The 18984-nt window shown below is 24.8% G+C and overlaps 1 protein-coding gene across 1 annotated transcript in view; it reads left to right on the plus strand.

The window, feature by feature from the left end:
• The window catches only part of LOC124909674 (disease resistance protein RPM1-like), a 30994-nt gene extending 17403 nt beyond the window's left edge, over positions 1 to 13591 (plus strand). Inside the window, exon 3 of the mRNA XM_047450331.1 lies at positions 12381 to 13591. Coding sequence (XP_047306287.1) covers positions 12381 to 13591 — 1211 coding nt within the window. The remainder of the gene's footprint in view (positions 1 to 12380) is intronic.
• Positions 13592 to 18984: the final 5393 nt, after the last annotated feature.

Here is an 18984-nt window from a genome sequence, read left to right on the forward strand (position 1 = left end):
TATTAATACAATAAAATGATAATAGAACATATACAATAGATTATGTAATGAGATGAAGAAATGTCTTCTCGTTTTTTCAATTTATAATTTTAAAATAATTATCTTTAAATAAATAGATTTCAAATAATTAAGTTAAGTTCAAATACAAAATTATTAATTAGGATAATTATTATAATAATTAATCACAATTAATTAAAATTAAGTTAAGGTCAACCTAAATAATTTGAGATTAAAGTTGTACTTATTTTATTCCAAATTAATTTTACGAGAGATCAAATAAATTAAATAAATAATTTGAAATACATATTTTATCCATTTAAATCATAAATTAATTATTTATTAAGTTTAAAAAAATAAATTAAATTTGACAAAATAAATATTAATATCAATTAAAATAATTTTGTAAGATAAAATAAAACCAAAGAAATAAAAAAAATAATAATCTCAGCTCTCGGCTGAAAAAGAATTGTGATATATTGCATCTGAAACTAAAAGAAACAACTACACTAGTGATCGGACAATACCGCTACTTGATTATTCGATGCAATGTTGACCTCCATCCATTTGACGAATACTTATCGCATATCCTACTACAACTGAAGCCAAACGCTTCCACGTAATACTGAATCAACTAATATATGAATACAATAAAATGATAATAGAACATATACAATAGATTATGTAATGAGATGAAGAAATGTCTTCTCGTTTTCTCAATTTATAATTTTAAAATAATTATATTTAAATAAATAGATTTCAAATAATTAAGTTAAGTTCAAATACAAAATTATTAATTAAGATAATTATTATAATAATTAATCACAATTAATTAAAATTAAGTTAAGGTCAACCTAAATAATTTGATATCAAAGTTGTACTTATTTTATTCCAAATTAATTTCACGAGAGATCAAATAAATTAAATAAATAATTTGAAATACATATTTTATCCATTTAAATCATAAATTAATTATTTATTAAGTTTAAAAAATTTTAAAAAAATAAATTAAATTTGACAAAATAAATATTAATATCAATTAAAATAATTTGGTAAGATAAAATAAAACCAAAGAAATAAAAAATTAAAAAAAAAATAATCTCAAACCAACTCTCGGCTGAAAAAGAATTGTGATATATTGCATCTGAAACTAAAAGAAACAACTACACTAGTGATCGGACAATACCGATATTCGATTATTCGATGCAATGTTGACCTCCATCCATTTGACGAATACTTATCGCATATCCTACTACAACTGAAGCCAAACGCTTCCACGTAATACTGGATCAACTAACGTTCAAAGTGTTGGTAATCTTATCTCGTAACAATTACACGTAAATAATATATGAATACAATAAAATGATAATAGAACATATACAATAGATTATGTAATGAGATGAAGAAATGTCTTCTCGTTTTCTCAATTTATAATTTTAAAATAATTATATTTAAATAAATAAATTTCAAATAATTAAGTTAAGTTCAAATACAAAATTATTAATTAGGATAATTATTATAATAATTAATCGCAATTAATTAAAATTAAGTTAAAGTCAACCTAAATAATTTGAGATCAAAGTTGTACTTATTTTATTCCAAATTAATTTTACGAGAGATCAAATAAATTAAATAAATAATTTGAAATACATATTTTATCCATTTAAATCATAAATTAATTATTTATTAAGTTTAAAAAATTTAAAAAAAATAAATTAAATTTGACAAAATAAATATTAATATCAATTAAAATAATTTTGTAAGATAAAATAAAACCAAAGAAATAAAAAAAAATTTTAAACCAGCTCTCAGCTGAAAAAGAATTGTGATATATTGCATCTGAAACTAAAAAAACAACTACACTAGTGATCGGACAATACCGCTATTCGATTATTCGATGCAATGTTGACCTCCATCCATTTGATGAATACTTATCGCATATCCTAAACGCTTCCACGTAATACTGGATCAACTAACAATTACACAATTACACGTAAATAATATATGAATACAATAAAATGATAATAGAACAGATACAATAGATTATGTAATGAGATGAAGAAATATCTTCTCATTTGCTTCGAGGTCTGTGAAATCACAGTTCCCTTAAAACAGTTTCATTGTCTCCCGTTTGTGCTGGAGAGTTCCGTCGGTGGCTGTTTCCCAAGGTACAACAGAAACTGCAATAATTTAGCACAGAAAAATCACTACAACATCGAACTAGACAAAAGTACCTGAATCACAATTACCGGTTTTCGCACAGAAATGGTCGAGTCAAGAAACTCGAAGAGAACTCACAAGAACACTCACAAGAATACTCACAAGAACAAGGAAAGACTTTTAGAATTCTAGAGTGAGAAGTGATAAGATCATGTGTGGAGAGAAATCAAGGTGAGGGATATTTATAGTTGAAAATTAAACTCATAATCAATTCTTTAATCCAACGGCCACTAATCCATCATCCATTCATTCAACGGCTATCCTTGCTTGCCTTTTCATTATCTTTGCAAGTTACATCCAACAATAAGTATTTTGTAGTTACAATAGCAATTAACACCATTTGTTAATTGTCTCATTCAAGGCATTAATGTTAATTGTAAGACAAAAGTCATTATTGATCTTCTATCTTAAATTCAAACCACTTGATTTTTCATTGATTTAAGGAGGCTATAAATAGCTTCCCCGGTCAAGACAAAGACTAAGAGATAGATCACAAATCTCAATCCACTCTTACAAAACAACCATAGAAAAATTTATAAGCTTTTGAAAATTTTGTGTAAAACTTTAAAATTTGGTTCTGGATAATCATAAAACTTTCTAAAGAGTCCAGTGGTGTTTTCCAACTCACTGTATTTTCTCAATAATTCTTAACATCAATTGAATGTATTAGTATTTAAATATTATTTTACAATTTTAAATGCAAAAAAAAAATCATTAATGTCTAGAACTTGAAAAATAATTAAATAAATAAAATGTAATAAAATCATATTTTCAAAAGAAATAGTCAAAATTTTATGAAGTAGATATCATTTTTAACGGATACAGAGGATATAATGCAAAAGTCTTTTTCAGAGTATCACCAAACATCGAACTCCATATCTAAAAATGACATTTAAAAATGTATACAAGTATATTATTGATTTTAAAACTTAAAATCAATTGACTCTATAACTTTTATAGAGATAATTTTTTATAGTCTTTTATAATTAGTCTCATTTTGGTATTCATTTTATAATTCTCATATACCATATTAGTTATATTCATCTTTTTATTAAAAAAAATAGCATATATTGGTAATAGTAACTTGATAAGGCTAAATAGATTGTATATAATTCATCTTATTTTCACTTTTTATGAACTCATACATGTATATTTGGTCAGAAGAACATTTGAAATACATCATTTTATTTTGTTTGAGATGGGTTCATTTATTTGGTTACATTTTGCTCACTACCCAATCAAATTATTATGATATATTATAATTCCATCAATATGTCATTTACTTTTTGTTTTTTAATTATAAATAAAAATTCCAATAAATTAATAAACAAAAGCTTTAACTTTTTTTTACCAACAAATATAATAACTTGGAGCAATCAAGATGGATATATAACTACTAGAGTTGGGAAATGGGACGATCTAACCCAATATTGATATAAAACGACACAATACGATATTTGTAATTATAAGTCAATAATAATAATAATAATATATATTATTAAGATGAGAGATTTTTTTTTTTAATTTAGATAAGACGGTGATTTTAGGAGTTAATTAGTAAGTAAAATTATGGAAGAGAATATATTATGAATTTAAAAAAGAATTAATTAGGAAGGAGTAAATAATATTTTAGTTATATATATATATATATTATATTTAAATATATTGCAAAATTAATATATATTATATCAAAGTTTTTATAAATTAATTTTAAAAAATAAATAATTTTAAAAGTTAATTAGGAAAGAAAAATTATGAAATAATTCTAAAATCATATATTGTAAAAATAATTATAAAATAATTAAATTATATATATATATATATATTATATAATATATATATATAAGATTTTAAATATATTTTTTTGAAAGACAATATAGCGTCAATATAATAAAAGCCAAAAAAAGGCAAATGAATTAAATGAGTTTAAAGAAAATCAGAGTAAAGACAAACTGAATGAGGTATAAAAAAAAGAGATAAAAGATAACAAATGAGAATTTAGAATTAAAGTGCAATGAAATTAGTGGTCATGGTGACTTTCTCGTAAACGATGTTCTAGTTTTTACAGATTAACCAATTCTTCTCGCTGGTGGGAATACGTCTCCACGTTCAGATGAAGGAGTTGTCGTTAGTGATAATATTGTTCAAAACTGTATTCGCATTGTTGCGGACACCTGAGAAGGCTGTAGCGTTTCTCTCCATCCAATGAGATAAACAATGTTGGCAAAAAAATACTTGAAGGTATTGGAGCTAAAGTTGTTGCTCTTGGTCTTTATGATGGCAAGGTCCTTGATGTCGGTCCATTCGTTTGGGAAGCTGAGGAGGCTCATTGATGCGGAGAATCTGCGCCAAAGCAAGGAGACAAAAGGGTAGTTCCCAAGGAGGTGTTCAATGGACTCCTCATTTCCCAAGCAAAGAAGGCAAATAGGATCTGGGATGCTCATGTACTTCTTTATCCGATCACGGGTATTGAGTCTCTCACGAAAGGCGAGCCATAAAATGAATTGTTGTCTGAGGATCACTTTTGTATACCACACTAAGTGGGACCATGGGACAACGTCCCCATGATCACGAACACAATCCCAAGTAGAACCTGAATTGAACCTACAATTATTTTCGACACTCCAAACACGAGAATCTTCATGGTTATTTAGATGATAGGATGAAAGTGCGTCAAGGATTCTCACACCTTCTGGAATAGTCCTCAGAAGGCTGTTCCAATCGCCGCTTTTGACTTGTTGAACTGTGGCCAATTGACATTCTTGCCTGATTTGAGTGATGGAGAAGACACTGTTATGAATAATTTTATATATTATGATGGGAGAGAAGATAAAATAAATAAATAAAATTTAAGGAGGAGAGTAATATTAGGAGTTAATTAGAAATATAAATTATGAAAGGAGAGAGAAATCTAGAAAATAAAATAAAGAAATTAATTTAGAAAATAGAGTAATTTTAGAGAGTTAATTAGGAGAGGAAAATTTTGAGATGAGATAGAAATCATATTATGAGGTTGTGTATCGAACCTCAATATTCATTATTATTATTATATATATATTGTTATTATATATATATAAATAAATATGTTATGTAATATTATAGATTTTAATATAAAAATTATAAATAAATCTTACAGTCTTTAAGAAAACTAAGAAAGAAAAAAAAAAAGATATAGGCTTACCGTGATACAATGATTGCTTCTTCCGATCTATATAATATAAGATATGGAGTTTCCTTGTTTTATCTCCATTCCCCTCTATCACAGCATGCAGCTCCTCCTCTAGACTACAATATTTTCAAGGGTGGGTGGGCTAAATATTTATTTGAAAATATCATTACATTTCAATTTATTACATTTCAATTTGATCTAATAAAATAAATTTTATGTTGTTTTGAATAGGGAAATGGAAGAAAATATTATTTTGATTAGTGTGATTTCATCCGTGATTCTAGTAGCGACATCATTTGTCAGTTTTAATGTTTGAATATATATTAGATATTATATTTATATGTACACTAAAAAAATTCGTGCAATTCACAAAATAAAAATAAAAATAAAATAAATTATAATAATATGTATTTAATGTTTAAAATTTTTAATATATACGAATAATTTATTAAAGGTTGTACTTGTTTTTGTTAGGTTGCAATTTCGAAACATAGAAATAATACTTTTAATTTTATTTTTAACTATTTAAAATTTATGGGCGGGTCAACCCATAATCCGACCCAAGTATCCATTCACTCTTACATATATATTCAAATTAACCACAGCCCTTGACCCGGCAATTCGGACACTTAAGCATCATTTTATATATATATATATATATATATATATATATATATATATATATATATATATATATATATATATATATATATATTTAACCATTTTAAGTTTATGAGCGGGTCAACCAACAATCCAACTCAAGTATCCATTTACTCTCACATATATATTTAAATTAACCACAACCCCTCGACCCGGCAATCCGGACACTTTAAAAATTAAGCATCATTATATATATATATATATATATATATATATATATATTAGTTAGTTAAAAATTTGAATTTTTATTGTTAAAATGTCTCGCATTCATCAAATTTGGTGTTGAAATCTAAAATATAAATTGTTGTTAACCTAGTTGGTTAAAGGGTTACACTTCTTTGTTATGTTGCAAGTTTGAAACATACAAATAACATTTTTAATTTTATTTTTAACCGTTTTAAGTTTATGGGCGGGTCAACCCACAATCCGACTCAAGTATTCATTTACTCTCACATATATATCCAAATTAACCAAAGTTTTCGACCCGACAATCCGGACATTTTAAAAATTAAACATGATTATATATATATATATATATATATATATATATATATATATATATATATATATATATATATATATATATATATATATATTACAACTAAACATAAAAAAATATTATTATTTATTAATTATTATTTTTAAATGATGTAACCATTGACTAAACTTTCTAAATATTAGGAATTTAAATTTATTAATATATATATATATATATATTATTCTTAGATCTCTATAATTTGCCATATCTATATTATTATTATTGTGACATTTTGGTTTTATTCAATTTTTTATTTTATTTATGCTTAAATTAAACCATGTGAGGAAAAATAGCAGCCTTTATTGATTATAGTGTTGGGATTTTAGTTAGAGTAGTACTTTATATTGTAATCTTCAAATTATGATATTTTATGTTATGTGATTTGTGAACTGGCTATAGAGTATTCAAAATAAATTATTTCTATTGTGGATGGTTGTGGGAAATACTTTTCATAATATATATATATATATATATATATATATATATATATATATATATATATATATATATATATATATCAATATATTTCTTTGATTTTGAAATATTTTTAATTTATGTTGCATTATTTGTTCACAAATTGCTATAACTTCCAAAGTTCATAAATAATTGAGTTGTAAATAGTCAATATAAGCTTAACAACCAAAACTTGGGTAAGCATAATTAGAAAGAAACAAAAAGAAGAAACATGAGAACACCTAGGATCCATGATACCTAATCTCATCCCAATTAAAAATTGGATTTATTTATTTTAAGTCCTAGTTTGGAATGTGATTATAAAAAATAATTAAAATATTTGGATAGATTCAAATAATCCAAAAACTGACATTAGGAGCTCACTTGATTAATGGTTTTTGCTGTTTGAATTTTTTTAAAATTAATTTATTAAATAAAATATAAAGATATTCTTTCTTTATTTTGATTAAATTTTAATTTTAAATATAAAATAATATTGCAATAATTCATTTTAACAAAAAAAAAACAAAAAAAAAACACTTTTTATCAAGCAATATCTTTTAAAAAAAATACTAAGCACAAACTCTTAAAATTTATGATTGTGAACTTAAAATAAAATAGAAAATATTTAATATTTTGATTAATAAATTAAGTAATTTCGAGCAGGGATGACAATGAGGCGGTTCTTCCCGTTTATATTTCGGGTATATTTTTAGTATCATCCCCGCCCTTTGTTCGGTTACGTTGAATCCACACGGGACACTGTTTATAAAATATTAAAAAAATAAATAAAATAAAATTATAAAAATAAATTTTTTAATATAATATATATTTAAATATTATATTATTATAAAAAATAAATTTACACCCTTATAAAATATAATTAATAAATAAATATATTTGTGATTTTATATATTTAGTTGTGTTTATAGTGTTCGGAGTGAGATCGGGAACACAAATACCATCCTCGTTCGATTTCAGAAAAAAAAATTGTCGCAAACGGAATAATTTGGTTCGATTACCCAAAACAATTTCAAATTACCATTATTAATTAGGAGAGAACTATATTTAATTGTGATAGAATTTTTATAATAAACACAACCAAGCTAAATTTATATATTTTGTAGAAGGATGGGTATAATTTATTTATGAAAATAGTCTGACTATGAATGAAACAACAATGAGTCCTTGGTTATACATTTTTAGTTTTACAAACTTTTAATAACTACAATTAATATAAACACCAAAATACACTTAATTTGTTTTGATATTATTTAAAAAGTGTACAAATGCAATTAGTTTCCTTGAATTACATTCCAAATTTTAATAAAAAAAAAACAAAAACCCTTATAATAGTCGTCATGATCATTCATGATCATTCGCAGGAGTGCGGAGCCACTCCCAGCTTGACCCGGGTTGTAGCACGGAGGGAGGAGGGATTTAATTTGTTATATATAATATTATATAATATAAAATTATATAGCTATCTAATTGACTAAATTATATATTATAGTGAATACCCACCACAACCAACTAATTTTATATTATATATTATATTTATTTTATTTCACTAATATATTCTATAATATATTTATTCTATTTTAACCACCTAAATTTAATTTATTAAGAGAATATAAAAAAAAATTACTACTCAAAATTATATTTAGTTCAGATTCAGTGATGAGATAGTCGAACTTCTTTCGCATTGTTCTACTTTGGACCCAAACGATAAATTTAAAAACTTCAACATCGACAAAATTTTGACTATCGCCAAGAAGTATTATCTCGAGGATTTCACCAAACAAGAAATGCATCATTTGAGAAGTCAACTACAACATTTTGAGATTGATATAGTTTGTCATGAAAATTTCCAAAATACGTCCACTATCTTAGAATTGTGCCGAGGTTTATTTGAAACAAAAAAATTGGAACAGTATCATTTGATTGATAGGTTGATCCGTTTAGTTTTAACCAAGGTTTTAAAATACGCGGTCCGACCGGCGGTCTAACCGGTCCGACCGCGAAACGGTTTGGTGAGCGGTCCGGGTTTTATTTTCAAAACGGTCACCTTTCGAACCGGTCAAAATCCGGTCCGACCGTCCAGCTGAACCTAAAAAATATACTGGTTTTTTCCGATTGGAAAGGTAAATTATATAAAGTTTATATAATTATTATTATAATATTATTATAATAATATTTAATTATTTCTTTGTCAGTATTATACTATTAAGTCTATTAATGAGCTGTGAGTCTATATTATTACTTTTTGCTTTTTCGTTTTTATTTTTGCTTTAGGCTTTTGTTTTTGTTTAGTTATTACAGTAAACAGAAACAGAGAAAGAAAGAAATATATTGAAGACGACGAAGGAGAAAGATCGAAGACGAAAGGAGAAAGAAGATTGTTCTTATCACGATTATCTATTTTTTTTCCCTTAACTCACGACTATTCTTTAGATCTTCAGCTGTTCTTCAGATTTACGAAAAGTTTATATAATTTATGTATTAATATATTTAAATTTATTTTAAAAATAAAGAAAAAAAATCCGGTTCAACCAGTGGTTTAACCGGTTGAACCGGTCGGACCGAAATACACCTCAAAAACCGGGTTGATGACCGAAACGGTTTTCAAAACCTTGGTTTTAACTCTACTTGTTTCAACGGCGACTAATGAACGAGCATTTTCTGCTATGAAACATATTAAAAAAGTTTATCGTAATAAAATGGGAGAAGATTTTCTCACCGATTCCATAATCATCTATATTGAGAGGGAATTTGTTTCAAGTATAGACACGAATTCAATTATCGATGACTATTATATTTCAAAAAATCGTAAATCCCAACTTCAATAGTATTGTCATTATTGTTTTTTTTTTGTATTTTTAGTCTAAGATATTTATTTTTCTTTTTTCAGTATTTTTTATTTTTCTAATGTAATGCTTTGTTTCGTTGTGCTTAAACGATTCATATTTTTTAATATATAATGGAATGTTAAAAAAAATATCGTGTTATATTAGTTTTTGTGAAAATAATTTTAGCCCGGGTAGACTTGAAATCCTAGCTCCGCCCCTGATCATTCATCAAGAATACTCATTTAGATTGTTGATATGCATTGAAAGCTCCAAACATTAATGGCTGAATTCAGAGAAAGATAAGAAGAACATTCATGAATAACCACCACCACCATCCAGCTAATAATCTCAGATCTGTCCTCAAGGGCGAATCCAGGAAATTTTTTTTCACTGGGCTGAAAATATTATTGATATCTATATATATAATGATGCTTAATTAATAAAGTGTTCGGATTGCCGGGTAGAGAGCTGTGGTTAATTTGGATATTTGGGTCGGATTGTGGGTTGACCCGCCCATAAACATAAAACGGTTAAAAATAAAATTAAAAATGCTAGAGGTATATTTTGAACTTGCAACCTAACAAAACAAGTACAATCCTTTAACCAACTAGGATACTAAGACTTTATATTTTAAATTCAACACCAAATTTGATTAACGCATGGCGTTTTAACATTAATATAAGTTCGAATTTTTAGCTAATTAATATATATATATATAATGATGTTGAGTAAATGGATACTTGGGTCGGATTGTGGGTTGACCCACCCATAAACTTAAAACAGTTAAAAATAAAATTAAAAATGTTCTCCGTAATTTTTTTTCACGATTTTTTATATTATTATTCGTACAAATGCACGGGCTAAATACAAGTTACACTAATACGGATAATAAATAAAAACATTAATCAAATCGTTCCATGAATATCTTTACTAAAATAAAATAAATATATAAAATCTAATCAAAGATAAGAATATTTCATTTAAAAAAGAAATTTATAAATTTAAAACTATATATTTAAAGAAAAATTAAATTTAAATATAAAAAGTTAAATTAATTAAGTTTTAAATAAAAAATTAACTATATATATATATATAAATAAATAAAATATGAAAATATAATAAGTAAAGCTAATTATATGAGAATATAGGAAAAAATAAATAAAATATGAAAATAATAATAAAATTATAAAATCATGATAAAAATATATTATTAAGTGGATAGACATTTTAAAATAATTTATAGATTATTAATGTATATAAATCGTTTTAAATGACTAAATAATATATTAATTTATATAATTTTTTAAATGATTTAAAATAAAATTAAAAGAGTATAATTATGATTATATTAACTTTTAAAATAGAATAAAAAAAATGAAAATTATAATAATTTATACAAAACTAAGGGTGAGGTTAAGGATTGATCACTTGACCTACCCATTATCATTTCACTCTAATGCCAACTGCACTAAATAATACTTCTTTTGAAGAGCTTGTTTAGTTTATATTGACTATTATAGTACTTATTTTTAAATTAAAAAATATATTCACTTAACTGTTAAATACTATGTTATCGGATTAAATCATAACTATTTTATTTTAACATAAAATTCAAATAACTTGGGATGATAATTATGATAAATACCTCAGATTTTATTAATTTTAATCATTTTAAATTAAATAATATTTTTCTAAAATTTCTAAAATAAATATGATTATTTGAAATTTGAAAATAACCAAGTCATACAAAGACCAAGTAAACGACAAGAACTGACAGATGGATTGATTCAAATAAGGATTGGCACGCTTTCCAAGCCATTATCCTTATTCTTAGGGTTTGTTTGATTTTAGTTATTTGAGGAATTTTATTAAATTAAAAAAAGTCTTATTTAATAAAAAAATAATTTATTCAATTTCTAGTTAGTTAATTTATTGTATTTAAATTATATAAAAAATAATTATTTTAAATATTTTAATTAACAAATTAAATATAATATAATATATATATTATAAAATATAATTGTGATGTACGATTTCTTTCTCTTAGTTTTAAGAAGGGAGAGGCCAAGGTTTGATCACCTGACCTCCCCATTATCAAATCACTCCAGTGCCAACTGGACTACATCATATATATGTTACTCATATACATATACAATTATATTGTTTTAAATTTCTACCCTGGGCTAGGGCCCACCATTGCATACTTGCCTTGAATGAGGGAAAAGTGAAAGAAGATTTGTGAACGAAAGTAAAACCATTGGATACTTGCCTTGAACAACATTAAAAGTGAAAGAAGATTTGCATAAGTAAAAGTGAAAGAAGATCAATCACCATGCCTTGAATGGAGAGTAAAAACCATTGGATCCCATTAATTTTTCCTTGAATGCCGGGAAAATGAAAGATGCCTTGTACAACTTAGTATTATAAAAGACCGAATGTTTGATAGAGCATGCACAGAGCAAAAAAACACATTAAACTTTCAAATATTTCTAAGAGTTCTTACTTCTTTTGACACCGCCATCTCATCACTTCCTAAGAGCACAGATCTTTCATCTGCAAAATCTGAGAACAAGGCACCTCTTATCTGAAAAGATAAAACTCATTAGCTTGAAGACGAAAGGAATCAAAGAAAGAAGAGAGACATTTTCTCTTCCGAGTACATCACATGAACATGAATATTTGGGAGGGCATGCCTGGAGACTTGATGCTCTATTTGTCCAGGACACTGGGGTGGTGGGAATCGATGATTCCAAGAGCCAATTATCCACCTTGCTTAATGTGGAAGATAAGAATCTATTTATTGTCACCGTGGTAGGGATGGGGGGCGTAGGAAAGACGACTCTGGTAAAGAAAGTCTACGAGAGTCGAGCAGTAAAGGAGAACTTTGATTGCCGAGCTTGGATAACCGTTTCTCAGTCATTTACTATCCCGGGACTTCTCCGAGCTTCCTTGAAGAGTTTTAAAGGAGAATTAAAAGAAGGGTCCGATGATGAAGAATGGCTGATCAACACACTGAATAATTATCTGCAACAAAAGAGATACATTATTGTGCTGGATGATATTTGGAGCGTTGGGGCGTGGAATTCAGTTAGATACGCATTTCCTTGCTGCTCGTGTGGGAGTAGGATTATATTCACTACACGTAACAGCGACATAGCCTCCTCAACCGAAACTACTAATCGAATTTTCAATCTTAATCCTTTATCTAATGAAGAGTCTTGGATCCTCTTCTGCAAAAAAGCTTTTCGAGGAGAAGAATACAAAAGCGTTTGTCCGGAAGAGATGCACAATATCTCTTGGAGCCTCATGAAAAAGTGCGGAGGGCTGCCTCTAGCCGTTGTAGCCCTTGGGGGTTTGCTGGCTACAAAGGAGAAGCAGGTTCTGGGATGGAAGAAAATTCTGGAAAGCCTATCTCCCAAAACGAGAATCATCACGGGACTTGAGAGTCTAGAGAGTATATTGCTACTAAGTTTCAACGACTTGCCAAATAGTCTAAAATGTTGTATCTTTTATACAAGCATGTTTCCGGAAGATCAAGTCATCAAAAGATCCAGGCTCATTCGCTTATGGGTGTCTGAAGGATTCGCCGAAGACAAACTGGTAGGATATACCCGCGAAGAGGTTGCTGAGGGCTACCTAATTGAACTGGTTAATAGAAATATGGTTCAAAGTGTTTCGAAAAACTTTTTCAACTTCACGATGTAAACGAGACCCGTTCTTCAAAGGAAATCCAGAGAAGATACTTGATCTCGGTGGTTGTAAAATAAAACAGACATCGAAAGGAGGGTTGTTTAATGATTAAAGGATAAATAAAAAGTAAAATTGATAAAGATAGTGAAGGTGCTATTGTCGGAAATCTAAGAGCTTGTTTGATATTGAGTTGTTTTAAATTTAATTAATTTTTGAAAAATATTATTTAATAAAAATATAATTTATTTGGGTTTTTAATTAGTTAAATTATTATAATATTTTTATGTTTTATAAAATACGAATAATTTAATATTTTAGTTAATAAATTAAATAATTAAATATAATATAAAGATTTTTAAATAAAGAAACTCAAAATATTCAACTTGAAACGAAGTCTTAGAGATTATTTACATAATTATTTTAAAATTATTTGACTTTTGTGTTTTTGGGTAAAAGGGGCTTGTTTAAGATAAAATGATTTATATTTAGAAAGTTAAGTCCAATTGTTCCTAATTAAAAATAATATAAGTTATTATCTAAACCCAATTTATGTATAAACATAAAAAGTGTTTTTTTTTTAATTATTTTTGTGTTTAATAATTTAAAATATCATAGAAAAAAATTATATATCAATTGATGTATTTTTTTCTTCTGAATTTTAATTTTAAAAAATTGGGTATGATGTAATGAATAATGTTAATAAGAAAAAACAAGTTTGATTTTAGGTTGTCTATATTTCTTTTATTAAAATAAAAACCATGGTGATAAATGATAATACTAATATCTAACTGATTTTGATTAATTTATTACAATGGATGGAAATCAAAACCGTTATCATTTCGATCGGCTGAAGTGACCGTCTGATAAATTCAAAATGGATATCATAATTAATAATAATTAATATAATTTTCATCATTGAAGTAAGAATTAAACACTTGATTATTAAAGATTAAATGCTTACTCTACATCATTTCTTGATTGATTTTTAAGTCATATTATATATCTTTATCATTTAATTAATTATTAAAAATATTTTAATATTTTGATTTTAAATTCATAGTTCAATTTAATTTGTATAGCCTATCAAACAAGTATATTAGTTTTTAACTAAATTATTTAAATTTATCATCTCAATTTTATAAAATATCTTTTATTTGATCAAATTTTGTATTTTTGTTTTTTAAATAATCAAACAACACCCAACTGTAAAAGCTTGTTTGATCTGAGTTATTTTAAATTTAATTGATTTTTCTTAAAATTATTTAATAAAATATAATTTGTTTGGGATTTTAACTGGTTAAATTGTTATAAATATATTTTTTTATTTTATAAAATAAAAAGAGTTTGATATTTTAATTAATAAATTGAGCAACTGAATAAATAAAATATAATGAAATTCAATATATTTAATAGATTTAAAGAATAAAAATTGATATATATATATCAATAAATTTAAATTTCTATTATTTAAAAAGTTTAGTTCAATATATTTAATAGATCTAAAGAATAAAAATTGATATATATATATATATATATATATATATATATATTAATAAATTTAAATTCCTAATATTTAGAAAGTTTAGTCCAATGGTTAATCATTTGAAAATAATAATTAATAAATAATAATTTTTTTTGTATGTTTAAGTTGTAATTCATATTAATGAACACATTTGGTATGAGTAAAACAATTATTAAAATAAATCAAACACACTCTTGTGTCCGCCACCAATAAGGCAGTGTCCACCACCAACAAGGCAATGAAAGATGGAATAAAAAAAAAGATGAAAACTCTTTATCACTTTTACTTTATGGATTCCAAACATATTAAGTCATCTCTCATTACAAAAACAAACAAATATAATAATAAATAATACATTAATTAAATCTAATTATATATATATATATATATTTATAATATATTATTCTAATTTTATAATATATTTTAACAATATGTTATTTATTTTGTCAAAAGTCAAAAACAAAATATATAAAAATAATAATTAAATTTGTTTCTCATATTATTTAAAAATTTAAAAATCACGTTTTTAATACTCTTCCCAACTAAAAAGTTTATTACAATTCAATACAATTTTCATAACAATAAAATAAAATTAATTTTTCTTTTTACTTTTACAATTTTTAAAAATAATTATAACTAAATACTCTAAAGGCTTTGATGAATGAGTTACTGGGATAAAATCTAATTTTTATTTCAAAACTCAACCATCACATCAATAATCTAATCAATTATTTATTTCTTAAAATACTAAAATTATCTCATACTTTTTTTAATATAAATTATTACATAAAAATCAAGAGATAAAAAATAATTTGATAAAAAATAAATAAAAATTATTTTTTTTCTTAGTTTTAATTAAACAATATTTTTTTTTTCAAAAAAACAAAACAAAATCTAAAAAATCACTTCCTCAATGATAGATATGTTATCATCTAAAAAATTATTTTTATATCAAATAAAATTAAAATCAGCCTCTTTAATATTATGAATCATAATTAAAAATAATATATGTTATTATCTAAAAACAATTTATGTATAAACATAAAAAGGTACTTTATTTTGTATTTAATAATTTAAAATATCATACAAAAATAAATTATATCTCAATTGACGCATTTTCTTCTTCTGAATTTTTGATTTAGAAAGTTGGTAAGATCTTTACACTAACTATCTTATTTTAATTTATAATGATAGTGAATTTTTCCAATTGATGTAATGAATAATGTTAATAAAAAAATGATTATGATGGAAAAACATGAACAAACAATAATATATATTTTGATTAATATAACTTCTTATTAAGATAAAATAATTCCCTTCATAACGGTTTGTTTAATAATAAAAAGTGATAATAGGGACCAACATAATCTCATTTGTGTCTAACTATATTTAATAAATAAAAAAATAAGTTTCATTTTAGGTAGACATAGTTATACCTTTCTTATCAAAATAAAAACCAAGTTGAAAATGATAATAACATCTAACTGATTTATTTATTGAAAATTTAATATGTATTTGTGTTTGATGCACATCTTTATTTGTTTGAATTTGTATTAATGGCACAAAAGTTGATAGTGAGGTTTGGAATGTCTTAAGTGAAAAAAAAGTAAATTTATTATTGTTTTTTTAGTATGTATATTTTATGTTCAATTTATTAAATATAATAGTTTTGTATTAATATTAGTAATAAAAAATAAAATAAAAATAATATACTCGGTTAAATGTTAAGTTATACATTGTAGCCAAAAGATTCAAACTTTATTAGTGCAATTTCTTATTTTGTGTGCTAGGAGGAAATGGTGACTCTAGCCGGCCTATCTATCTTACTTAGGGCTGGTTTTCTTCGAATTTTTATAAAAACTTAAATAAAATCAATTTTCCAATCAATCACTTCTCACCAATCACATCACTTATTTCATTAACCAAAATACTAAAATATTCTTTAATTTAAATTATTATTTTATATTTCATTTATATATATCAATACTCTTTAAGTCTTTTTACTAAAAATAATCATTACATTCTTAAAATTACCACTCACCATTCAAATTTTATCTCTCTTGATTTTAAAAAAAACTCATAACCGAACAAGGTCTTAGGGTCGACTATGATGGGTTGACCCTAGGTGAGACGACACTATCTCCTCCTACCCCTAACAAAATAAAACTATTGATATTAGATTAAATTAATAGCACTTCTAAATTATATAACCAATTAATTAAATTATTTGTATTAATTTAATTACAAAACTATTATGTTTCATTATAAGAAATAAGTTAAATAAAAGATAAATTTATTTTTCCAACTGGGCCTCAAAATTGTGGGGGTGAGGCGGCTGACGAAGAAGACCCAATCATATAGACTATGTTTTGCCAAAGAATTACATTGTTCTTAATTTGACATCAAGTACATTAAATATTATTAAATATTATGTTTTGGTAGAACTTTATATCTAATCAAATGATATTATAGAACAAATCATGTCATGATGTTCATTTCATTCTAATTTATTATGTCACTCACTTAACTCTGGTTAGTTCTATATTTTATATGGCTTGTGATGCATATATTTTAATCATTTTGAATAAGATTGTATTAGTTTAGTTATACATCAATTTTGTCTTTACTTTTTGTATTTTATTGATTTTATTATGCCTTTATTTTTTAATATACTCCTAACATTAAAGACACTTTATTTAATCTCTTGATAGTTAGTAAAGACTATTTTTTTTTTATGTCTGGATTAGTAAAGAAACTTTATATAATATCTTTATAAGTATATTGTTCCTTAATGCTTTTAATTTAGCAATATATATATATATATATATAATTAAAGTTACCTCTAACTCCTAATTAGTAATTAGGGGTGTTAATCGGTTTGGTTTGTGAGTTATTCAAAATTCTCGGTTCAAATTCTTTGAATTTTTTTAGCCAATTCCAAAATCAAACCGAATTTGAATTTAATTTTCGATTCGAATCGAATAATATAAATTTGAACCAAATTCAATTTTTTTAATAAATTAAATATTTTAATTTAATTATATATAAAAAAATATAAAATAATTGATTTTTAGTTTTGTTTTCGAGTTGAAACCAACTCAATAATCATATTTGAATTCGAATTGGTTTAAAATTCAATTCGAAAACCGAATATAAAATTCAAATTCAATTTTTCAAATTTGATGGATAAAAGTTCGGTCTACTCAGTTTAGTTTAGTAGTCATTTTATCTGCTTTCGCAAAAGTTGTTATAGTTGCTCTCCTTTCAGCGAGTAGGCAACGCTTTTTTATCTTGAAATCGAATCTAATATTTGTTCTTTAAAAATAATATTTTTTATAAATAAAATAGTATTATTTCATTATACAACCGATAAAATACTCACATGTTTTCCAATAATACAACAATCAATGAACGATATATTCTGATATAGAGTTCTAGACCTTAGGAATATATATATATATATATATATATATATATATATATATATATATATATATATATATATATATTATGATGCTTAATTTTTTAAGTATCTGGATTGCCGAGTCGAGAGTTGTGGTTAATTTGGATATATATGTGAGAGTAAATGGATACTTTGGTCGGATTGTGGGTTGATCCGTTCATAAACTTAAAATGATTAAAAATAAAATTAAAAATATTATATGTATATTTTGAACTTACAACCTAATAAAACAAGTAAAACCATTTAACCAACTATACTAATAACATTTTATATTTTAAATTTAACACCAAATTAACAATATCAGTTCAACTTTGTAACTAACTAATATATATATATATATAATATAATGATGCTTAATTTTTAAAATGTCCGGATTGCTGGGTCGAGAGCTATGGTTAATTTGAATATATAACAAAAACAAGT

The sequence above is a fragment of the Impatiens glandulifera genome, chromosome 7, assembly GCF_907164915.1.
Source record: "Impatiens glandulifera chromosome 7, dImpGla2.1, whole genome shotgun sequence".
Taxonomy (NCBI): Eukaryota; Viridiplantae; Streptophyta; class Magnoliopsida; order Ericales; family Balsaminaceae; genus Impatiens; species Impatiens glandulifera.